This window comes from Mirounga angustirostris, unplaced genomic scaffold, assembly GCF_029215605.1.
Source record: "Mirounga angustirostris isolate CCGP_5_RB_7025 unplaced genomic scaffold, mMirAng1.0.hap1 SCAF_4, whole genome shotgun sequence".
NCBI lineage: Eukaryota > Metazoa > Chordata > Mammalia > Carnivora > Phocidae > Mirounga > Mirounga angustirostris.
In genome coordinates, this window is record NW_026991712.1 from 91,520,039 (window position 1) to 91,546,016 (window position 25,978).

Sequence of the window (25,978 nt, forward strand, 5' to 3'; positions counted from 1 at the left end):
TATTTGTATTACCGGGAAACGCCCCGTACTAGACTGCTGTGAGTTTCTTAAAACCCAAATTTGTGTATTTTGAACCAGATGTCACAAAACAGCCTGACTGTCAGCACACTGTTGAACTGGTACTGAAAAATGTCATTTCAAACCAAATACATCTACCCTTGGGGCTGGACCCAATTGGACAGCTTTCATTTAAAGTGTGACCATCTGTTCCTTTAGGACTCCCCTCTTGAATCTGGTCATCATTAAATGGTGAGGCCCTGCAGGTGTACCCTCATGCTTTCCTGCTCCCAGAAATCACAGCCGTCAGGTCCCTTTCCCTAAATCGTGGAAGCAGGAGCAGAACTGCTATAAAAAGCCAAGCGCTCTGCTCCGGGGAGGGTGTTTGCTTAGACACACGCAAAGATTTCTGACACTCAGTTTGTTCCTTTGGTTTTCAGAAATAGCAGCTTTAGAGGAGTCCTTTTCCCTGTCCCTTCCCCTTCTGCGATGCAACACGGTCTCTAAGAGGTCCAGTTACATTTTGGCTTGGAATAATCCACAGGGCCTTCCGCAGTTAGAAGCAAAATAGCCATCTCCCCTTCTTTCCACTATTTCCTTTGGCAAAGTGGAAAGTCATCAGGAACCGGATCGGTCAGGAAAGCCCTGACCAAGAGCTGGTATAAACCTCAGACAAGACGCAGCCTGATGAGATGAGTGTGCACAGTCATTGTCTGAGACAGAGGGTCTGAAATTGACACCATATGCGCCCGAGGAGTAATTGCTGGAAGGGGCGGGAGGGGGGGAGGTTGGGGGGGCATGAGGGGGGAGAAAAGCAACATGTCAGAACATTTTAGTAACACCTAATTCATCTCAAGGTTATAAATAAAGTGTAATGCTTGCTTAAAAACAAAAGTCGAAAAATACTTTGACCAGATTACTTTTGTGACAGTGCTTCCGGCAGAGGTGAACTTTATTAGGGAGAGGACGTGAATACAGAGAAACGCATAACAACGTTTTATGGTATATTTTACATGATTTTATTTTTTTGCAGTAAATAAAGTGGTTATAGGGCTCCAAGGAAAAGGGCCCAGATGTTAGAGAGTTGTGTGAAATTTAGGGGAAACAAGCTGTAAAAAGCACGGTCATAAAACAGGCTGTCAGTGCCACACATCTGGACAATACAGCTGTATGTTCCTAGTGGCTGTCGTCACCCAAAGAAAACTCAATAACCTCATTTCACCCCAATTAGGCTGCATACCAACAGGATCAACATTAAATTGCAAGGGGGCGGGCAAGGAACTTTTCCTATGGCACCTCTGTGTCAAGCAGTTTTTATCTTTCATTTGAATTTGGTCACCAAGAAGTAAAAGATTGCTAACATGGCTATTTCCATTATTATAAAACCCTATTTAATTTATGCTGTCGTAATAAGTCAAAGTTTGACAGCTTAGAAGATTGGCTATGCCAAACAATAGACTTTCTGTAGCACGAAACTGACCTATCAGTCATCCTATAGGGAGCCCCGGCATATCTTTCCTCTACCCCTTTTTTGGAGTCTGAGTCTAGCACCATCGTGGGAAGCACTCTCTGCCTCATTGGAAAAATAAGTTCATTTTCAGACAACCCAATTTCTGTAAAGTAGAAGGTAAATACCCTCCTCTATGGCAATGGGACATTTTTCTCTAATTCTTTTGGCCAGCAGTGAGGCACCTTTGCAGTAAGACAAATATTACAAAACTGAAATACCATTTCATCTTTTCATCACCAACAGACTGAGCCAAAGGTTACAAAATGCCACTTTTCCTATTAATTGTGTTTCTTCATAGGTGTTAATAGCAGCAAAGGCAATTATGGACAGCGGAGAGAAATTAACTCTACCACTGATAGGGAAACTCTTGAAATTTCAGCTTCTCCAGATTAAAATGAAGGACCAGCAGCGACGGGAAAATGAAAAGAAGGTACTGTATGATGGTGGGTCTTCTAAAGAGTGAAAACGGAGCCAGGTTTCTCCAGGTCACTTCCTCTCTTCATAAGCCTTCCATTAAGTGTTACCTGACACAGTCAGCTGTCACCTCGATAACAGGGAAAAGCCATGCAAAGATCCATTGGAGGAATTCTGTTTTCTCAAAGGCAGACGTATTAAAAATAAATTCCCTCGTGTAGAAATAGGACAACAGTCAGAGCATATGCCTGAGGTGGTTTTCCTAGTAGTCTATTTCCATGCTAGTGTCAAAGAAGGGACTCAAGGAGAGACGGAATCAGGAGAAGTAAATGTCATGTGAAAAAACCTGCAAAGTCAGGCTCTATTTAAAATATTTTATCTGATATTCAGTAGGACTTCCATTAAACTAGCAGGCTGTATCTGTCCCTTCATCATAATCTGAATATTTCAGCAGCAATCCATCACTTCTACTCCCATATCGTACACCTGATTATTTCTTCACATGTAGGTTTTTCATTTGCCGATGGAAATCAATCTGTGTGTTTTCCAAAGATTCATATTTTCATCTGAAAAAAAAAATAGCCTAAAATACCTTTAGCAAAATGATGCCAGGTTCAAACCCATTTGTTATTATCATTACTCAAAATAAGAGAGGTTTTTCTTATTTTCCCAGTCATGCTGAAATGTTTTTGGAAAGCCAAATGCTTTTGTACGTACATGTGTAATGTGTGTGTGGGCACATGTGTATATGAGATGGATTTCCACATAAGCTGTTTCTTTATGCCTCTTGGTGGAAGAGGTAAAATCAGTTCTTGGAAGAAGAAAGAGAAAAGGGAACATGTTTCAGTAATACCTTTTCGAGACCCCCAAATTGAGGTTTCCTATTTGAATTGGACTCTTGACAGGATAATTGTATGACAAAATAATAATGCCACCTTAGATTTGCAGTAGAGAGCTTTATGTTTTTCAAAAAGATTCCCCATATAGCATCTTACTAGGGAGGCACGTATTGTTCCTGGGGAAAATTCTACTCATACGAACACAAATGATGGTCTAGTTTTCCATCTATCGAAGCTCTCTTCATCATGTTCGGGAGATTTGTACCTTAAGAAATACTTGGGGACATTAAGACTCGGCAGAAGAAAAATCGGAAAAATTGAAACTAGTATAGAAACATCTTTTCTTGCGTTTTTAAATTCCCATGTCACGTGGGAATCTGAATTATAAGAAGTAGACTGTGAGTCCTGTGAAAATCTCTGCACCTTCTGTTTGCTCTGTGCTTTCCCACAGCAGGGGGAAACATACCTAACATGCTACAGAGTATCAGTTTACTTGTTTGCCAACTATTTTAAGTCAGCAATTGTTTGTAATAGGAATAAGTTTTAGAAATCAATTCTCGAATTTTAAGTAACAGTACATGGAATATCCTGGCAGCTCAGGAAAAGTCTTTAAAGCTAGCAACAATATAAAAATATTTCTGCAGTGATTTTGCTCAGCATTTCTTTGAAATGTGAACTATAGTAATACAGTTCTGAGATTCTGAAGATATGGAAATAATCTTAGTTTATTTTTTGAAAATTCAAAAATCTAAAGGAATTGGGGCTTGAATTTTAGATTTATATTTATGCATATATATGTGTGTGTGTGTGTGTGTGTGTGTGTGTGTGTATATATATATATATATATATATACACATATATATATATGTAATAGATGCCTAAGAGAACTCTGAGCAATCAAGAGCCAACAATTACATAGTCTAATTTGATGTCTTCCTTAGATTGGGCTCCCAAAAACACTAGCCCCAAATCTCTCAGTTGCAACCATATGAGTAAGTGCTAAGTAAATTGATGAAAACTGATTGGAACGGAGTACTCTCCAGAAAATACTCATGGTAAAGGCAAGATGAAGAGAGTTGTTGGGAGGGATGATATAATCTCTGTTCATTTCAACACCACCACCCAACCAGTCAGTTAGAACAATTGAGGTTAATGCTTGTCAGCCAGTGAGCTTGGCATAAAATAAAATAAGTATAAAGTATGGGAAATTGACCCATGCTGTGGATTAGAAAATGTGAAAAAGAAAAGAGGACTTGACCCAGTTTCTTCCTTTTCCTGAACCCAGGATGGGATTCTGAGATTCCTACAAGGGCACTGACTCTCTCTTCAGCTTTTAACAGCAACCTGAAATGTATGTAGATGTTTTCTTTCAAATGCTAATTATGTTGTTGACAACTGTGCAACCCAAATCGTGTTTTGTATCTCCTTTGCTGATTTTCAGAATTATATTTTTAAAAATGAATGCTTAAAAAATATCCATAGCAGGTAATTACCGAAAAGACTAGGGAGAAGATGTGGACAAAAATAGCTAATATAATTAGGTCCCTTTCCTTTACCCCCAGTGAAATAAATAGATCATTATATGTTTGATCCTGTTTTAATCAACCAAAATTTTTCTTAAAAATAGGGGCGAAGGGGCGCCTGGGTGGCTCAGTCGTTAAGCGTCTGCCTTCGGCTCAGGTCATGATCTCAGGGTCCTGGGATCGAGCCCCGCCTCGGGCTCCCTGTTCCGCGGGAAGCCTGCTTCTCCCTCTCCCACTCCCCCTGCTTGTGTTCACTCTCTTGCTGTGTCTCTCTCTGTCAAATAAATAAATAACATCTTTAAAAAAAAAAAAATAGGTGGCGAAAAAGAAAAATAAGTGGTGAATAATATAGCTCCAATTGCCAAATACAGTAAAAATACCATTTTTTTAGATTCCACTGATTTTAATAATTTGTAGCACTTTAGTGTGGGCTCTGCTTACCATTACATTTGCTTTGTCCATGAGGAAAGTTTGCTGGCTAATTCATATTATAAAAAATAATACAAGCAAAGATATTTTTTAGAGGAAGAGTTTTGAAGCCTTTAGCACATGAATTTCTGAAAGGCAAATGCCTGCCTCTAATTGCAATTAAGTTGAAAATATTTGAAAACTCTGATCTATTTGGAAACACCTTATTGGTTCCTCCCAAATATACATGAAGAAAACATATTCTATTGCTATAAATATATTTTAGAATTTCAGAATTTCTGAATGACTCTTTCATTCCGTTAATCCCAAATTAGATTTTGTTATATCTTAAAATCTGAACGAGAGTGTTTTGTTTAGAAATGACTTTTCCTTCCTTGCGCATATCATTATCGCAACAATTTATTGTGCATTTTTAGTTCTATCATTGTCAATCTGTCGTTAATTATTAACTTAACAAACATTTATTGAAACAAGTATTTAAAGAAACGACATACTAGGCACATACATTTTCATAACATTCATTATAATTTTTAAATTATTTGGTTTCTATTCTGAGTGTTTTAATGTAGTCATTATCTAAATATTATAGCATAGTTCACATTTTCACTTCTGTTTCACCCCAACTTCCACAATATATATTAACTTAAACATTTATTTAAAGCCAAAGCACTTTATTGTGAATATATTTAAAATATATTGAGAATTAGGGGCGCCTGGGTGGCTCAGATGGTTAAGTGTCTGCCTTCAGCTCAGGTCATGATCCCAGGGTCCTGGGATCGAGCCCCACATAGGGCTCTTGGCTCAGCGAGGAGCCTGCTTCTCCCTCTGCCTCTGCCTCTCTCCCTGCTCATGCTTTCTCTCTCTCTCTCTGTATCTCTGTGTCTCAAATGAATAAATAAAATCTTTAAAAAAAAATAAAATAAAATATATTGAGAATTCAACTAAAAGGAAACACTCATAAAAAAAGAGATGCAAAATGGCTATAATACAAAAATTAATCATTTAAATAATGAGCTAAACTAAATCTAGTCTTCCTATGCCTCTGCGTCCAGTTCAGAAAATTTGCATAGGTTTTAGGAAAAGATCCAAATATATTCTAACTGTGCTTTTAATTTGTGAATTCAAATAACCAGTCCATAGTTTCTTGAATATTTTTAGCATATCCTTCTTGTAAAAGCAGAACAGTGCTGTCTCTTTCGGGCTCATATACTTAGTACCTGTTGCTTTATTTTCCAAAGTACTAGAATTGGAGAGAAGGAAGGTCGGCAGTCAAGAACTATGCCGAGATGGTATTGGTAAACTTTTCTTAAAGCAACCCCAAATTAAAAGTACGTAAATGTGGCAAGACATCATGCTGAAGCCACAAACAACCCAAAGCCTGCTGCTCCGAAGGAGAGACAAAGAGAAATGAGGGTAACTTTCACAGACGTTTTAGAGCTCACTCCAGTTGAAACCCCAAAGTACTGGAAACCAGCCAATGTAATGCCATTTTGTGTGTGTGTTTTGTTTTAAAAGAAAGGCCATAGGGACATACCAGGAAATTACAGGCTGGTTAGTTTTGAGTCAGTTGTGGTTAAAATCTTCAAAAACTATTTTAAGAAATCAAACAGAGGAAGAGCAGAAACTCAGTTTAGAGGGACCCGTGTGGCTCCAGGAAAGGAATAACTTGCCTCACTAACTAGATGGAATTCTTTGAAGCTGAATTATCAAAATGAGGATACTACCAACAAACCGTTGGATCTAAAGAGCTAAACAATTCAGCAGTTCAGGGTAGATAGTCAATGACTCCCTGGCGAACTGGTCTGTAGAAGAGAAGTGTTTTCCTAATTGGGGTGCTTTTAATTAATGAAAACTTTTTTATGGACTTCAGGAAAAGATATAAAGAAACACCTATATTTAAAATAGAGTACTGGGGTGCCTGGGTGGCTCAGTCGTTAAGCGTCTGCCTTCGGCTCAGGTCATGATCCCAGGGTCCTGGGATCGAGCCCCGCATCGGGCTCCCTGCTCCGCGGGAAGCCTGCTTCTCCCTCTCCCGCTCCCCCTGCTTATGTTTCCTCTCCCTTTAAAAAAAAATAAAATAGAGTAGTATTTTTAAATACAAATAGCTAGTTACAACAGCTAAGGATAATATTAGTACCATTATTGACTCTTTGGCATTATACTAAGCTCTTTACACGTGTTATATCATTTAATCTTTCAAAAGACTTTATGAGGTACAGAGTATTATTCTTGACTTTCAGATGGGGAAACTGAAGGTGTGAAAAGCTAAGCAACTTCCCCAAGGTTAAATAGCTACTCATAGGTGTAGCTGGGAATCACATCCAAAACTGTCAGACACCAAAGATCATGTTCCTAACCACTGTACAGACGCCTTCAGAATGTGTCTCAATAATTATGCACAATGGCACACTTGACTCACACTCAGTAGAGTGCCTGCCCAGAGATGTTTCCCGGTAGGAGGCATGGCTTTGCTCAATGATCTATCATCAGTCATCTGGTCCCACTAATTACACTGCCTACAACATCCTGAGGGGAAGTGTGGGCACAAGTCAAGGAAAGGAACAGAGCTCTCCAAAGACAAAACCCATAGAGCTAAGCAACCACTGGTTCCCAGGGGAATTCTGACTTCATTTCTGGTCCCATTCCCCCTGTCCAAAAATCACCTGGTATTTGGGGCTATCTCTTAGAACTAGACTTCCTGAGATTATTCCAAACAGCCTCACCCTCCTCTCTGCCCTTCTGCATGTTGAGGTAGGACTACACTGGCTGATCCACTGTTAAAACCTCTGAGTCACATAGAATCCTGCAGGAGAGAGACAGCAGATAGACATCAGCCCCGCCCCCCCCGCCCCCCCCCCCGCCACACCATCACCAACCACAGTCATGGCCATATTTTGATTCAGTGCATTAGGAATGGCACCTGAAGACGGCAGTATGGCACCCCAGGGTGTTCCGCAGGGTTCTGAAGATTGCATCATTGGGTCAAGTGAGCCCACAACATGCCTAGACTTACCTTTTCTACACAACAGCAGCTGTCTGGAAGGGCAAGCTCCTAACTCAAGTGCATTATGTTTTCTGTTTGGCAGGGGAGCAGGGAGGAGAGCAGAGGGGAACAAATAAATAGAAAAGATAGAAAAGGAAAAACAACGTGTTCATAATGCCATGACGCCATTACAATTAATGTTAACATTCTGATTATGTTTCTTTCTGTGAATTTGTTTCTTTACATAATCATAAATTAAAATATATCATAATTTTACTCATTACCTCAGCATCCACATCTATCATTATTGTTGGTTGTAGGATATTCTATGACTACCATAATTATCTTAACCATTCCTCTATTATTAAACGTTTCAGTTATTTCCATATTTTTTATAACAAGCAATGTTGTTATCAACATCTTTATAGTATAGAATTCTTCATATTTTGGATAATTTCTCTAGCATTGGTTTATAGAAATGGATTAATTGGGCCTCAGAATGTTCCCATAACCTGTGTTTCCAAAGTAGGTTCTAGAAGCATTTAGACCCAGTTCTTCATTAAAAAAAAAAAAAAAAAAAAAAGCCTCCTTCCCTCCCCCCCTCCCCCCCATCAAATGAACTTGGAAACCACCATGTATTATGCACAACTCTTGGAGATTTAACAGCACATTAGCTTATTAAAGATGGAGGAGTTTCATGAAAATAAATCTATTTAATATTGCTTAATCTACTCTCAACCATACTTGATGCATAGATTTCTTTCAGCCCATCTATTTTCTTCTTATCATCTGTGACCATAAGAATAGATCGTTTGTGAGGCAGAGTAATCTCTTGAAAGAGATCTGAAGTAACATTCAGAAGACAGACCTAGTTTCTCATAAGCCACATAATAATATTGACTTAGTTACTTAACCACCATGAACATGTTTTCTTATCTATATCCTTAATAATATTATTGTGGGAATCTTATGACAGAAGATATGTGAAATCACAATGTACTACACAAATATGTAGATGCGCTGTTATCTATAAAAAATGACAAAGTAGAGCTATTTACTAACAGTTCCACTGACTTTTACTATTAGCCTCCCTTTTATTGTGATAACATAACAAATATCTGTCAAAGTTTCTGAAGGTATTTGAAGGCATTTGAATGTTGGCATCAAGGGCCATTTAGAAAATAAAATACAATCTAAAATCTTTTGAAGTGTCAAATAACTAGGTTGCCCTGTTAGAGAGAAGGAGAATTTTGTATTTTTCCCCTTAAAAAAAAGTGAGAATAACAAGACTGAGGATTCTAGATAAGTGTCGCTTGATACTCAACTAAGTATGTGACATGCTAATACTTCTTTTGGTTGTGGCTAAAATAAGAGCCCCGCATCTGTTATGTAGCTTAACTGGGTAAGAAATCTCTGTGCCTAGCCACAGCCTTCTCACAGTAGGGGGCATCCAGATGCTTTTTGTAGCAGTGTGTTTGAAAGAAAATGTACTCTGTAAGGAACTTGACTCTGCCTTCATATGCTGGGGAACATGTGTTCCCCAAACATGGTGGAAAGAGGGGCCTTTAGGATACACCCCTCCTAAATTTTTGTCTTAAATTGGCAAGATCCCCCTGAGTTAAGTTTTGTGCAGACGACTGTAGAATGAGAACATGCTACCCAGCCAGAAGAAAAGTTGGTGTGAACAAATTTTAGTTTATGATTTAGGAAGGGGTCGAATTTGGTGAATGCTCAGCTAATCTGGTTCACTCCCTGCCACCAACCCCCATCTCCAAATCTCAAGATACAAACTCATAGGGGGAGGGGCTTATGATATGAGAGAATAGAGGGGAGGGAAGAAGACAGGAGGTGATTTTGCTATGATTGGGGTTTGGTAGAAAAGCGATGTGTCACTTTTTGACCAAAATAGGGGCCAGTCATCATTGTCAAGAACCTCAGGGACAAAGGGACTGTCCTGGTTCAGTTCAAGTATGGAGACTTGAAGGCATGAGGAATAGATGGAATATAGGAGAAGTGGGGGACCACAACTAGAGTTAGACACCAGAGAGCAAAAGGGACTGGGTGGGGCAACATGTTCAGAAATCCACCAAAGACTTCTCTGCCTGGATCTGGGGCCCAGAATAACCTAGGTACTTCCATTTGCTTCTGTTTCTCCACAGTATGATGTCTCTGCACCAGGAAAGTACATACAGAGTCGCTCTACCTAAGGAAATTCTTTACATAGATTACTATGTAATCTTCTTGAAATTCTACCCATTGAAGATAACATCATTGTTAAATGGAAAAATGGAAAATGCAGAACACTAAATTGTGTAGCGAGAACAGTAACAATGATGTTAAAATGGTGCATAAACATAATTTGAAAGAACGCACTAAATATCTTCTTCACTCATCTTCTCTGGTGGTTTTGTGGCAGCTTTATATGCTTTCAGATTTTTCAATAGTGATTATTATTTTTATAATTTAAAAAAAGCTACTTAAATGAATCAGGATTTATAGGTATTTTTAAGATACTTTCATGAAAGGAAGGAGGTAAATATTGATAATTTCAGTGTCAATGGAAATGTGTTTAAAAAGATGCTTTTCTCCAGGCAACCAAGCTTCACCTTGTTAAGGGAATGCAAAAGCAAAAAGAAATAGAGAAAAAGAAGAGGCCACTCAACAGAAAGAAAAGGTGAGGGAGGTAAAGCTATGGAGAAACAAAAGAGCATCCAGCAAATAGTGTTATTTAGCCCCTGGAAAGACAGAGTAAACAGAGGGCAGAAGGCCTGGGAAAGAAGGTGGGACGAAATCAAAGACTGAGACTAACAGAAGCAGAGAAATAAAATGAGTTTAGGCTTTGAGGTCAAACCCGCTTGTGTCTCTACCATGGTGGGGTATCTGAGGGCAAACTGTGTGTCATCATTTATACAATGTGAACAAAACTACCCATCTCGCAGGTTGCATTTGGAGAACAAATGAAAGATGATGATGTCTAGAAAGCACCTGTCGTACTACAGAGCTGAGTCTCTGTAATTTATTGCTAATTTTACATTTTGGTTGTGATCAGCCCTGCTCTCTCTGGGGTCCCAAGAAACCTTACAGAATCAAGGACTCAGGGAGTTCCTTACCGTATAGAACCCCAACCTTGCCAAAGAGACTCCAAAAGGATGGGAGCTATGTGGCCGCACAGGTGTTCATATCCCACCTAGGAGAGCCAGCAGGGCTAAAGGGCCCTTGAACGACCGGTCGTATCAGGAAAAGGATAAAGAAACTAGTTTTAAACATCCTCTGTACTCGGCAGTATTTTTTGGAAAGAAAGAATAAGCGAATGGATGTATGACCATATCCATGTTTATTCTTCTGGGTGAACTTGAGAATAATTTAACCTGAAACAGTTTCTCCTTTTCAGTTCTAAAGATCACCCTGAGATTTTATATAAAATCACAGCTGTGGAAGTTTCTGGAAGCTTTTGATGGCAGAGTTAGGACTTCTCTGTGGCAAGGCTAGCTGTCCACCAAGGAGCTACATGGGAGTGTTCCACTTCAGTGGATTTACCATGATCCAAGTGTGGCTGTTTGAGCACCTGCATGAGTCTTGCCAATGCCTCTAAGCTAATTGGACTTAGGGGCACTGACTTGTGCTCTGGTTTCATTTTAAATTAACAATCTCAAAATTTCCAACAAGCTCTCAAAGCTGGCAGAGAGTTCTACCATATTTCTTCACTAAGCTTGCCCTCCCACGTTCTGACATGACTCACGTTACCGTCTCTTTTCAAAACTTCTTACCTTGTACTTGCCTGTACTCAGCCAAGAACTGTGCCTCAATCCTTCACTTGACAAAATTGAAACATTCCCTTAACACCATCAAGACCTCTCTCTTTCTTGAACCCAGCCACCCTCCCTTCTTGCTCCTCTTATTAAACTGAGAAATGGCCTTTCCTCCTAGCAAAGGAAATGGACACATTCTCTTGATCTGGTCCCATCTTACCTCCTCAAGGGTCTTATCTCTCCCCTCCCCACCCCCCCCCACCCCCCACCATCTTCAATGTCTCCCTCTCTGCTGGGCCATTCCATCAGATGGTGAACACATCTCCTGACTGGACCTCATACGCCCCTGCCATGCACTCATCCACTGACATCTTGCTCACCTAGGGCATCTCCTCTCTTCCAGTCAATCAATCACTATCTATATGTGACACACATCCGAATTTATAACTCCAGCCAATCTCTCTTCTCAGAAGACAACATGTGTACTTGACTTCCTCCTGACATTTGGTGGCATTTCAAAGTTAACATGGTCCTCTGAAGAGTCCGTCAGCTCACCTTAAGTAAAAGCCATCTCTCACCCCAACTTCTCTATCTCTGTAATCTGAGACACTATTAGGTCTTTTCTGGACCATTACTAGAGAGCTTCCTTCCTAGTCTTCTTGTTTCTTATCTTGCAAAATCACAGTTACTTCTCCACTTAAAACTCTTTATGGTCTTCCCATTGCATTTTTTTTAAAGATTTTATTTATTTATTTGAGAGAGAGAATGAGATAGAGAGAGCATGAGAGTGGGGAGGGTCAGAGGGAGAAGCAGACTCCCCGCTGAGCAGGGAGCCCGATGCGGAGCTCGATCCCGGGACTCCAGGATCATGACCTGAGCCGAAGGCAGTCGCTTAACCAACTGAGCTACCCAGGCGCCCGATTCCCATTGCATTTTTAATAACATATAAACTTGTTAGCCCCACCTCCAAAGACCTGGCCCATGCCCTGCCTCCCCAACCTCAGCTTGGGGCATTCTCTCCCTTGCCCACTATTCTCCTGCTATCCTCACCTCTTTATCAGTCCCTTGAACATACCTATCTCCTTTATAGCTCAGGGCCTTCATGCACACACTTTGTCTTTTCCTCGCCTCTCCCACGGATGACTCCTCATCTTTCAGGTCTTCATTCAAATGTCACCTCCTCAGAGAGGCCCTCCATCACCAACCAACCTATTAGAGAGGTTTCCTCAATTGTGTGCCTATCATTGGGTTTTACCCTTCATAAAAGTCATGAAACTTCGTAGTTATATTTTTGCCAGTTTGCATATGTGCTTTTTTTGCCTCTTTCCTCCCCAGTAGGCTAGGAGCTCAAGGGGACAAGCCCAGCGGTAGCTTATGCACCAGTTTATATCTGGTGCAGAAAGAAATGCTAGGGCTTTTCAGACCTCTGCGCCTTACCTTGTGCACTCCTTTCTGCCTCCACCCAAAGCTAGTAGGGACATCGGCAGCCTCCTCTGATGCTTTCTGCTACTGCTGAGGAGACAGAGTTTCCCCACCACTAGAGCCCCAGGCGCTAGGCCCGCGTGGAGAATCCATTTGTACCTCTGACCCTTCTAGGTGCCAAAGCTAAACTGTTCTCTGGAGCCCTCAACATCCAGAAGATACATGGACTAAAGAAATGCTTCTCTCCCCTTCTGTGGTACATTCTGTTAGCTGGGTGCCAAAGCCACATACCTTCTACTCTCCTTGTCTCTAATGTATTACAATGGAATTTTTCAAATTTGATTTCTTGATCTCAGGAAAATAGAGAACCCAGATGTTGCTACAATAATTTCTTTTTTATTTTGTTGTTCCAATTGTGTGGAGTATGGAAAAAACAAATAATATAAGCATATTCCGGATCTTCTGTATGACCACCTTATGATCCAATACTGACACATAGTTTTAATGAACACAACCTATTTGTATTTATAAACAAATGCATTGAAAGTGTATTACATTATGAAATAATGAGCAAAGATTTCAGCAATTGTGTGAAAAGAAAAAAATGGTGGGAAAATTGGGTCTTTACATGGTATATGGCAGTCTAAATATGCTCCAGAACAATGTGTAAAGAGTTTGCTCTGTTTTGCGTTGATCCCATCTTTGAATGTATCAAATAGCAACCATTGATTATGTCTATACATTTTTAATTAGCATTATAATAAAAATAATTTGTTGGTGTTAGGTTCCCCAAAGAATCTTTTAACCTTTAAAACTTGTTAATACACTACTTAAACTTTGAAAAACTTTATCAAGGAGATTTTAGAGAAAACTATTCTTTCTGGGTTTTTTTAACTTTTTTTTTATTAGTTCCAGAAGTAGAACTTAGTGATTCATCAGTGGCATATAACACCCAGTGCTAATTACATCAAGTGCCCTCTTTTTTTTTTTTTAAAGATTTTATTTATTTGAGAGAGAGAGAATGAGAGAGAGCAAGCACATGAGAGGGGGGAGGGTCAGAGGGAGAAGCAGACTCCCCGCTGAGCAGGGAGCCCAATGCAGGACTCGATCCAGGGACTCCAGGATCATGACCTGAGCCGAAGGCAGTCGCTTAACCAACTGAGCCACCCAGGCGCCCCTCAAGTGCCCTCTTTAATGCCCATCACCCAATTGCCCCCTCCCCCCCAGCCACCTTTCTTCTAGCAACCCTCAATTTGTTTCCTAGAGTTAGCATCTCTTATGGTTTGCCTCTCTCTCAATGTTCATCTTACTTTATTTTTCCTTCCCTTCCCCTATGTTCATCTGATTTGTTTCTTAAATTCCATATATGAGTGAAATCATATGGTATTTGTCTTTTCTGACTGACTTATTTCACTTAGCATAATACCCTCTAGTTCCATCCACATCATTGCAAATGGCAAGATTGCATTCTTTTTGATGGCTAAGTAATATTCCATTATACTTACATATATATATATATATATATATACACACACACACACACACACATATATACACACACATATATATATAGGTCTCTCTCTCTCTATATATATATATATTCCATAGATATATATTCCATAGATATATAAATGTGTATTATATATATATGTGTGTGTGTATATATATATATATATATATATAAAGAAGAGGTGATATATATATATACATATATATATAAATGTGTGTATATATATAAAGAAGACGTGATATATATATATACATATATATATATAAATGTGTGTATATATATAGATAGATAAAGAAGAGGTCATATATATATATGTGTATATATGTATATATATATATATATATATATATATACATACATATATCACCTCTTCTTTATCCATTCATCTGTTGGTGGACATCTGGGCTTTTTCTGTCTTTCCATAGTTTGGCTATTGTGGAGATTGCTGCTATAAACATTGGGTGCATGTGCCCCTTCGAATCACTATGTTTATATCCTTTGGATAAATACCTCGTCGTGTAATTGCTGGGTTGTAGGGTAGCTCTATTTTTAACTTTTTGAAGAACCTCCATACTGTTTTCCAGAGGGGCTGCACCATGTGTTTTTTTTTAAACTTTTGTTTTTAATGAACAAGCCAACCTCTCTCTAAGACTCAGACCGAGACTCCCCAGGGTTAGGCTGCAAGATAAACCTAAGTTCCTGCCATCACAAGGTACTCAGAATCCCCCACTAGCCCTACCCCCCAAAACTGAGGTAGTTTATAGGCCCATGCTTGACTCTCTTAGAGGATGAATTCTCTTCTAGAAAGCCACTTGTGTAAAAGGTCTCCTAGTACTCACCCCTCAGTCCTCATGCATAGATCTGCCTTATCACAACGTGGGCCCAATCTGGGATCTCCACTATCCTGGCATGAAGAAGGACTACCTGAAAAATAAATGAGTAAACAAGCAATTGAACAAAATAAAGAATTAATTTGCCCAACAGTAGAAAAACTGTTGTTTGCTCACCGTATGATTTGGAGAAAAGTATTCTCTCTTTCCAGGTAATAGAAGATAGATTCAAGGTAGAAAAGGATAAAGGGAAAGCAAAATCTCCCAAGGAGAAGAAGACCTCAAGTGCCAAGGTTGCCAAAGGAAAGGGAAAGGATCAGCCTGAGGCAAACACAACAGTGAAAAAAACCACGCTATTAAAACGGAGGGGAGAAGACGATGACACCAAACGTTACATCGGTCAGTGAGATGCTCCTCCTGTGGGTTACCTTTCACTTCCTGCCTTCCAATCTACAAAGTAACTTGAGAAATCATTCCAATAATGACGCTTAATCTTTCCCAGGCTTTTCGCTCTTTATAAAACCAGAAATCACATACCACCCATGATACCCTAATAGGAAAATATTGCTTTTTGCAATTCATTTATGTTTTCAGCAAATATTTATTTAGCTTGTGTCTTGCTGTGGGCCTGTTTCCATAACGCAAATGAAGGATGAACTAACGAGCTGATTGTGCCACCAAGTAGCTTACTACCTTATTCGGAACATTTTAAAAAGTCAGACATAATTATGAGGCAAACTAGAAAGTGATGATTGTAATGCATGAAATACGATGGTGATAAAATCAGACCAGTTAATTTGGGACTCACACAGAGCACACAGCTTCCTGACCTGACCTCAAATTCTCCCACTATTAGCTTCTCTTAGAGCAACTAGAATTTCCTCTCATTTTTGATTATTGATGTAAAACTGGTTTAACCTGTGCAGCCTGTGAGTAATTCATTGCCATCTGCCCTTGGACACAAATGGAGCTTCCTCTTATTATTTGCATCCCATTTAAATGAGATGGCAGGCCTTTCACACCCCTTGTCACTTGGACTCCCCAGACATAGCTGCACTCTAAATCCCCGAGACTCAGAAGCCATGATATTTTGGTTTCCATAGGCAATATCAACACAGATTTGTTTAGGGATAGAAGAAAAATTATTACTTAAAAATTAAAAGTTTGTGCATATTGCATTATTTGTAAATTTATCTTAATGGGCTATTGTGGGGTTTAATGTTTTCATGTACTATCTAGCATGACTATGAAAGTATAACAATTATTTTTATCTCTCTGAATCTCACAGTCTAGGAGAAACTCAGTGTTTTAACATTAATAAAACAGTGTAGCCAGGGCTAAGTAGAGGGAAAAAATGTTAGGAAAGTGCACAATATATTTTAAAAATTTAATGCAAGAAATATATTATTGCTCTGTAACCCACACTCAGCATTCACACCTATTGACGTAAATACACAGAATACTTTGGTAGGGGGCACGTCCATATTCGATATTTCCCTCTCCTGTAAACACCTCTACTTATAAAATACCACAAAAAGCTGCAGCTACTCGTAATTCAGGAGTAAAGCCAGATGTTGCTCAAAAGAGATTGAACCAAAAAAAAAAAATCACAGCCTAAGCCTTTTTCTGTTTACAAAAACCCAAGCACACATTTTCCATGAGCACAAGCCCCATGTATGTTTGTCCTTCTATTATGACTCTATCTCATTTACAAAAGTGATTTAATATTTTGTAAAATGGCCACAGCCTTCTTACTGGAAGGGTAATAATGAAAACCAGTCAAAGGCCTGCATTCCAGCCAACTGGACTGTTTTTGGCGAGCCAGAGGTATTATAAACGCATGCATAATGTATGTAGCCATCGAACTGGCTGGGTGCAACCTGTTCTCTTTTAAAATGACGGCCGCTCTTCCTTATTTTGAACAGACGATGAGCCAGATGATGGTGCCCAGCATTACATTTTAGTTGTGGGCTTCAACAATCCTCAGCTATTAGCGATTATGACTGAGCTTGGCATTCCCATAAGCAGCGTGATTAAAATATCTTCAGAGAATTATGAACCTCTGCAGACACACCTGGCAGCAGTTAGCCTGCAGCAGGAAGCTCTTCTTCAGCCAGAAGGTATGCAGTCTGCTACACAACTGACCAAAGCTCTCAATATTATCCACAATCTGTAAAGTACAAATAGAATTTTCTGTCCAAAAAAGAGTCATACAATACATTCGTTATTAAATCCTTTTAAGACTTTGATTTGCTCTTTATTCTGCTTGCACTAGCCAGGTGCTGTAAATTTTGCAAATTAAAATCATACTCTGTTTATATCCCTGTGCAGCCCCAGAAAACATGGACTATGGGTCAGAAGACTTGGTTATCTAACTACATTTCTCAGGAACATTTAACCGATAACTTTTACTGAATGTGTGGGCTGGATAGATCAACTGTAGATAATGTGTTCTTCCAGAAGCCACAGTCACCACGTGGCCCAAGGGAGGTCATAGCCTTGGATTCTTGCTCTGCTTTGCTTCTGGCTTATTGTGATAAATCAGAGAGGGCACTCTGTCTTCCCAGCTTTAGACTAGGAAGCTGTGGGGTGAGGTCCCATCCACATGAGCATTCAGCCATTTGGGGCCACAGGGTCTTCATCTAAGGGAGTTGTGCTAGAATACCACTGTGGGAAGGGAACTGAAAGTTACTACATACTTTAGGTGATAGAAATGGATTCGGTGTAAGCCTGTGTGACCTGGAAGTCCAAGATTTTCTGCCATACGCTGTTGCTTTTATTGTTATTTATTAATAATATCATTTGCACAGTGTTTTGTAATCCACACAACCACATCCCAATTTCTATAACACTGCATTTTAAAAATCTGCTGTTCCAGGGTGCTCCTGGGTGGCTCAGTCAGTTAAGCATCTGCCTTCGGCTCAGGTCATGATCCCGGGGTCCTGGGATCGAGCCCCGCATCGGGCTCCCTGCTCAGTGGGGAGTCTGCTTCTCCCTCTGCCCCTCCCCCTGCTCATGCTCTCTCTCTTTCCCTCACTCTCAAATAAATAAATAAAATCTTAAAAAAAAATTTGCTCTTCCAAGTTAGAAATTACTACCACTGAGGATAGTAAAAGCTACCATTTATTGGGCAGTTGCCTTGGGACTAGACTTAGTTCTAAGGGCTTTGAACACATTGATTTATGTTCTTTCCACTACCATCCTTGGAAATGTGTGTTATTACAGACAGTCCCCAACTCACGATGACTTAATTTTTGAACTTTATGATGGTGTGAAAGAGGTACGCATTCAGTAGAAACCATACTTTGAAGTTTGAATTTCGATTTTCTGCCCAGACTAACAACATGCTGTATGATCCTCTCTTGTGACTCTGGGTGGTGGCAGCTCACAGTCACACACGTGACACGAGGGAAAACTACCAATACACTGACAACATTCTGGACCCACACAGCCATTCTGTCTCTCACTTTTAGTACAGTGTTCAACAAATTACATGAGATATGCAGCCCTGTATTATAGAAGAGGCTTTGTGTTAGATGATTTTGTCCAACTGTAGGCTAAGGTAAATGTTCTGAGCATGCTTAAGGTAGGCTAGGCTAAGCTATGATGCTCAGTAGGTTGGGTGTATTATATCACTTTCAAATGTTCAATTTACAATGCGTTTATTGGGCTATAGCTCCATCCCCACTGTAAGTTGAGGAAGATCTATTTTTCCATTTTACCAAAAGGACACTCAGCCTAGAGGCAGCTATTAAGTAAAGGAGTTGAGATTCAGACCCAGCTCCTCCTGACTGTCTCAAAAGATAGTTGTAACATTAAATAACTTACTGAAGCCAGTGAGAAAATGTTCCATAAGTGCATAGCCTCTCTGTAAAAAATATTTAATATATAGAAATAAAATCACGGAAAAATAGACTTTATGATAGAATCCTGAGGTCTTAGTAGTAGAACCTATTTAGTTATAGGTCTAATAAACATTAATATTTTAGGCAAAATTTCATGTGTAACTTTATGGGAATCTGTCATGATTTTAGTCAGAGCACAGATGTCCAGAGAAGCCTGTAGCTATTTGAATGTGACCAAGGGTTAACTGAGGCATCAGTCATTGATCCGGTCTATTTTTAGCCATGTGGGATGGAGAATTGGATCAACAGCAGTTCTAACCAGTTATGAAACAAACACACTGAGATGGTCAAAAAGTGATTTGGCAGCAAAACTGCTCCCACATAGATGCAATCTAAGGATGATGGAAATATCGAACATATTTAGCTCTGCAAATGTGTGACCTTATCATAATGTTTCTGGGCTTCAAGTGTAAAATGAAGGGGTGGGATAGGCTCATGTTTAATATCAATTTCAGAAGTAAAATCCTCTGGTTTCATAATTGTATAGCCCAAGTTTGAAACCTTCTCAAAATTATATTTCTTTATTTGCCTCTCCTGCTACTGCACAGACATCTTGCAATGCATATAACTCACCATGTCCACTTAAAGTGGGAAGAAATTCAACATTCTCATTTTGTTGTATTAACATGTTGCTATAATTAGACACAGAGGTGGAGAAAGCGAAGAAAGAGAATGCCATAAGAGAACTTGAAATTTTCTGGAAGTACCTGGAACCAATTCTGAATAATGAGAAACCTGAAACAAATCTCTTTGATGTTGCTCGACTTGAATACATGGTCAAGGCAAATAACTACCCTTCTGACTGGGCGGACGGCGAAATGATGGTTAGTACATGGATTTGTGAGTGGTTTGGACATGTGGTAGTGTGGTTTCATTTATCATATTCATTCATTCCACAGACATTTATTGAGCACTGACTATATACATAGCTTTGTGCTTGACTCCTTTTCTTCAAGACAGTGACAACACTCAAAGCCCAGTGATGGTTACAGCCTGGTTCTTTAGCTTTTAGTGTATGAGTTAATGGCAAAGAATAAGATGGAGATGGAAATGAAGGATGGTAATTCTTTTATTTGGTGGCAGGTGGCTTTGAGTCATACATCAACCACGTTCTTGGCAGTAGTCTTAATATATAACATATAATAGTAATTTTACAGTTTTTCAAATTACATTGTTTTCTTTTTTTTAATGTATCAGTTCAAAATATTGGTTTTCTGGGTCCTTAATTTTATTGCCAAAATTGTATTTTTAATATATTTGGTGGGCAAGGTCTATCTAATAGGATGACTTGGCCCCACCCCAACAATTAACAGGTGTTTTCTGAGAGCATTTACTGGTCCCTGCTACTGAGGATCTTACAGAAAGGCATGACCAAAACCATGAAACAGAGAAGCGGTGTTCAAGGTGCCATACACCTATGTGCTCAGTTATGTGGAACACACACTAAATTTCCTACTAATTCAGAAAAAGAAGAAATGGGATGTATCACAGCGTAATAGCAAATGTTTGATACACTAGGGTGTTTTTAAAAAGAAGGCTGAGTGACTACTTCTCACGCATGTTGTGGAAGATATCCAGGCATCGCTGTTACACAAAACTTCTCAGGTCTCTTTCTGGTTGATCCCCCATTCCAACAAACAGAGGCCCCGGGGTTGGAGTGTGAACATTTCTCACGACCAGAGTCTCTGATTGCGTAACCTTGAGGTGGATGTGCACATGGTGAAGTAAGGAAAACTCTGAGGAGAGGGAGACCCAGATTTGAACCTTGAAGGGTGGACAGGATTTGAATAAGTAACAATATACAGATCAGTTTGAGTTATTAAGACTGTCAACATAAAGCATTAGATGTCACTATGTAGAAACAGAACACTGAATCCTGATACCTTGCCAAAAGTAAGAATAAATATTAGCCTTGTCCTATACATGGAAAAGAAGCTAAGCATAAAGAAGCTGTGGCTGAAGGCAGAGCTTGGTTTAAGCAAAACTGGTTACAACAAGCTCCCTTGGCTTGGCCTCTGTCTCCTGCTTCATCTAGATATCTTCATCTTTTCTGTTTTGTTTTTCACTTCTGCCTCCTAAACCTGAGTTCAGAAAAGAAGGCACTACCTTCTGTCCTTTACTGTTTCATGTCATACCATCTCAAGAACTTGCATACATTTTTGGTTCAAGAGGGCATAGGAGATCACAGCCATATAATTCCTGAACCATAATTCAGAGGAAACAATAAAAAGAGTCTTCGAAGGCAGCCTCAGGCCAAGCATCTTTTGCTCTTGCTCTAGTTAGGGCTCTCTTCTTTGTATTTTATTTACCCCCCAGGTATGGACTGACAAGAGCTGAGTACATCCCATTGCACCTTCAGTACACAGATGTCGTAACACCAAGGCACACAATCACAGCTTCGAAAGACCCAGCACCATTCCCAGCACCCTGCTCCTCCTCCAGTGTCTACAATTTTATGTTCATTAGAAGATTTTAATCACTCCATTTTTAAAGAAAGTGAATTGACTATTTTTTTTAAATATAGAGTAGAAGAATTTAAGTGGCAATTAAAGTTCAGAAAGTTTTATGTTAAAAAAAATATTATCATCTCAGTGGAAATACTAGTTATGGTACAATATTCCTGACCTCCGAACTAGAAAGTTACCATCGAGGGCATCTAGTTGGGCCATGAAAGTAATCGTCAAGAATGAAAACATTCAGTCATCTGGTGAGCCATTTATGGCTGTGCTGCCCAGCTGGACACATTGATCGCCTATCAATCAATTTGCAAGTTTTTATTGAATATCTTCTTCATGTCAGACCAACTGGTCTGGGTCCAACTTCAGTATTTTTTTTTAGAGCCCAAGCATGCCTATATAAGGTATGATTTGTGGGTGAACAACCCAGCATTGAAGATGATGGGGAAAGAGAGCCTTGAAAACAGTTCAGTCATGGAGTTGGATTTGAAAAGAAAGGCCATTGGGTTTAATATTGAAGAACAAAGTTCACATTAAAATTTAGATCACCTGAGAAACATAAAAGTAATAAATCTACTTCTCGTAGAAATAAACTAACTACATGGTGTGGATACATAATGTCACACACTCAGCTATATATGTAAGTTGGTAATAGCCTCATATCCAAAGCAGAAGCCAGCCAAGGAGTCCTCTTCCTCCCTGGAAGACAGAAAGCATTAGTACCTTTGTACTTTGTCTGCAAACAAGCAGGCTATATTTTTGCTGAACAAAAGGTAACGAAAGGTTTACATCAAATAAATGCCCATCAAGAAGTGCTAACTGCTCATGTAAGACATCTGCAACATCTCAAGTTAAGACCTTGGCTGCTGAAATAATTTTCTGGCTTTTAGCAAGTGATCTGCTGTTTGATTTTAAAAATGAATAAACTAGTTAAGCTAAGGGATCAGAAGGGGCAGAAGTCCTACCATATTTCTCATAAATACAAACAAAAACGTGTTTCTGTGCCAGAATTTGGGTGGACGACTAGCAGGTTGAAACTTAACTGAAGAATGCTCAGTCCTAGTGTAGGCACGTGAAGCCCAGACTGGCAGCTGTACCTTGAAGGTGGGCAGAGCTCGCACTTCCCTGGACTCCTGCCAGACTGTGATTCACTGGCCCCCCAAGAAGCTATCTCATCCTACCTTACCTCTGTAACTCAGATCTAGGATAAGCCTACTTAATGCTTCTTTGCTTTCAGGCAGGCAGACCTAGTGATAACAGTACTTTTCCAGTTCTGGAAATAAAAGCAAAAGAAATAGGGGTATCTGATCTACAATTTGCTTGCTAGATAATAAAACTTGTGGGTATTAGATACAAAAGCAGTAGACTATCTATATCTTAGGGGTTTTTTCCTCTGACGGTAGCACAGAAGAGATATTGAGGGGTGCCTGGGTGGCTCAGTTGGTTAAGCGACCGCCTTCGGCTCAGGTCATGATCCCAGGGTCCTGGGATCGAGCCCCACATCGGGCTCCCTGCTCAGTGGGAAGCCTGCTTCTCCCTCTCCCACTACCCCTGCTTGTGTTCCCTCTCTCGCTGTCTCTCTCTCTCTCTCTCTCTCTCTCTCTGTGTCAATTAAATAAATAAATAAAATCTTTAAAAAAAAAGAAGAGATATTGAAATTACCTATCTAATATGTTGTTTTAGAAATTGAGACATCAGAATATAGGCCACGTTGCTGAAATTAATGGACAGGGTGTTTTTCACTTAGTTGAAGCATTCATTAGACTCTTACAGTATTATGCAGCCATACGACCCTCCAAAGGGAACAGTCTGCATTGTGGTGAACAAGATGGTCAAGAAGGGTTCAACAAATGAAGACTCACTCACCATGGCTGGGATTCAGTGATTTGGGGAAGTGCTTGGTTTAGCTGTTAAGAGGGAAATGAACTATACATCTGATTCCAACAACAAAACACTAATAACTAACTGTCATTAATTTTCTCACCTGTAGCTGGAATTGGGTACCGATATTTTTGAAAATATTGCCTGTTTGATGTATGACACCCTGGATTGGAAGAGGCAGCACCAACACTATCTGGAAAGCATGCACCTTATCAATATCCCACAAGTGGTTAATGAGAAACCTATCTTGGAAGCCCTGTCAATTACTGAGGTAGCACATTCTGGGATGTCTTTAGTGGGCTGAATGATCAACTGAACAAATTGATTTTCACATTTGTAAAACACACGAAGGAAAAATTACATAAATACTTGTAGGAAGGAAATTCTGCCTGCTGGGATTTAAGTCGTGAGGGTGGGAACAAGGAGAGGCCCCCAGGCACAACACTAAAGCTCCCTAACTACCTGCCACATGGAGAGTTGATGCTAGAAGCCACGTTCAGCACCTGGAACAAGAAGAGGGCTATTGATAAATTAATCATGGTATATATTTAGCACCTACCATGTGCTAGCCTTGCACAAGGTGCTGGCAATAATGAACAAGACTCCTCCCCTGTCCCCCTTGTTGAGGTTAACTTTTAAAGAGGATGGCAGTCATGTCAACGGTGGTTTCAACATAGCATAGTGAGAACAGTCAGCTCAAGCTGCAGGAGAAACACTGAAAATTTGGTACCTAACCTGACCTGGAGAGGAACAGCAGGGGAGAGGGAGGAGTCAGGAGAGCCTCACCCAGCCGGGTAAGTGATGTGGTGAAGGCTATGTGTGATTTGCCTACAGGAAAGCCTGGTGGAAGAAGGGACAGAAAGGCATTCTCAAGAAAGGGGCAAAGGTGGATGTACACAGACATGGGGTCAAAGGAAAGAACTATTAGGGCACAAGCCAGGACTACAGGATAAGTCTGTGCTCCCAGGTAGTAGTGCAAAATGGAGAACAACAACACAAACTCCCACTGGAAAATGGAAGCAGATGTCCTTTGGTGCTGAGTTAAAGAGTTTGGGTTGTTCCTGGAAGGTGATGGGGAACCATTGAAGGACTCAGAAAGGGAGAATGGTGTGATTCTGAGTCACCCAGGGACCAGTGCCCCATCTTCCCATCCCTTTCCTGGCAATTGCTCAATAGGCTCTTTTAGGGAAAACTGAAAAGTGTCCATACCTGTTAACTTCTTCCCTTCCTCAGACAAAACCCTTTCGTTTGCTCCTAATATTAGCCAATGATTCTGTGGTGTGAACATCATACAATCTCAGAATCCTGTCAGACCCCATCATACCCGCATTTGACGAAAGCATCTCATCTGGATATCTCAGTCGTCTCTTTTGAATTCTTCTACTTTTAGGCACCACAACCTGTTGCTCCAACCCCTGGCAAGAAGAAAGCACAGAATGAGGAACCACAAGCGCCCCCATCAGGCACGTATGAAACCCGAAGACCAACATGGTGAGCTAGTGCATTAAGGACTACTGGCTGTCCTCCATCTTGCTTTCAGACATCCCTCCACCTACATGTCCCGCTTTCATTAGTGCACGGTGACAGTTTGAATTTATGGATAAAATTTTGATGGAAGAAATGGAGAACACATCTTATTTGAGTAGTGATATATTGTATATTTTACAGTGGCTTTTGTCGGCACAACTGAAGTAGACATGAGATATTATAATGACTTGCTGAATCCGATTCCAGAAGAATTCATCTCTGTGCCCCTGATAGTGCATTGTATGCTGGAACAGGTAGGTGGGTACATGCCGAAGATTCTTTCCCAGCTGGGTAACCTTGAGTCCATCACTTCATCTCTCTTTGCTTTTGGTTTTGACTATTTTAAACTACACACATAATCCCTGAGTGTATTCTCCTTTACAAAGATTATGGAACACTTTAGATAAAACTAAATTTACTTTGACCATCTGCCTTAATCCCCTTTCTTTTGCTATGCTCTGGAACAATTGATCTCACATCCCCTGAAGTTTCGTGAGATGTATCCTTCAAACTGTGTCTGGTGTCATTTTAACGGACAAGAAAGAGGAGGTAGCCAGGTGGATGGGTGGTTAATGGTCTTTATCTTTAAAATTTCTTTTATACTTGTAAATTTAATCAGATCTTTCTCTTCCTGAGGCCAATTTTAGTCATTAGTATTTTTTAATAAATATGCCAATTTCATTTGTGTTTTCAATATCGTATAAAGTTCTTTATTCACTTATATGCATTTTAAAATTTGTTTGGCATTTGGTTGTTCTCCTTTTCTACGACTGATGTTATTTATTTGTCCCCTCTCTCTTCTTGATCATGGTTGTCAATGGTATATCTGTTGTATTGGTCTTTTCAAAGAACTAGCATTTTACTTCCTTGATCAACTCCTTTCTACTTTCTGTTTAATTAATTTCTTCATTTCTCTTTATTATTTCCTTCTTTCTGATTTCTTTGAGTTTATTTTGCATTTCATTTTAATCAAAAGCTTACTTCTTTTATTTTCAGGCTTTTT

General features: G+C 39.7%; 1 protein-coding gene across 4 annotated transcripts in view; it reads left to right on the forward strand.

Annotated features, from left to right (window-relative positions):
- The window catches only part of SPAG17 (sperm associated antigen 17), a 233,117-nt gene that overhangs the window by 60,631 nt on the left and 146,508 nt on the right, over positions 1 to 25,978 (forward strand). For 3 of the 4 annotated variants that reach the window (XM_064588562.1, XM_064588560.1, XM_064588559.1), the window contains 7 exons: positions 1,806 to 1,937; positions 15,419 to 15,605; positions 17,132 to 17,326; positions 19,754 to 19,935; positions 23,558 to 23,719; positions 24,839 to 24,911; positions 25,117 to 25,229. In XM_064588562.1, coding sequence (XP_064444632.1) covers positions 1,806 to 1,937; positions 15,419 to 15,605; positions 17,132 to 17,326; positions 19,754 to 19,935; positions 23,558 to 23,719; positions 24,839 to 24,911; positions 25,117 to 25,229 — 1,044 coding nt within the window. The remainder of the gene's footprint in view (positions 1 to 1,805; positions 1,938 to 15,418; positions 15,606 to 17,131; positions 17,327 to 19,753; positions 19,936 to 23,557; positions 23,720 to 24,838; positions 24,912 to 25,116; positions 25,230 to 25,978) is intronic. The other variant, XM_064588561.1, reaches the window with a different exon arrangement.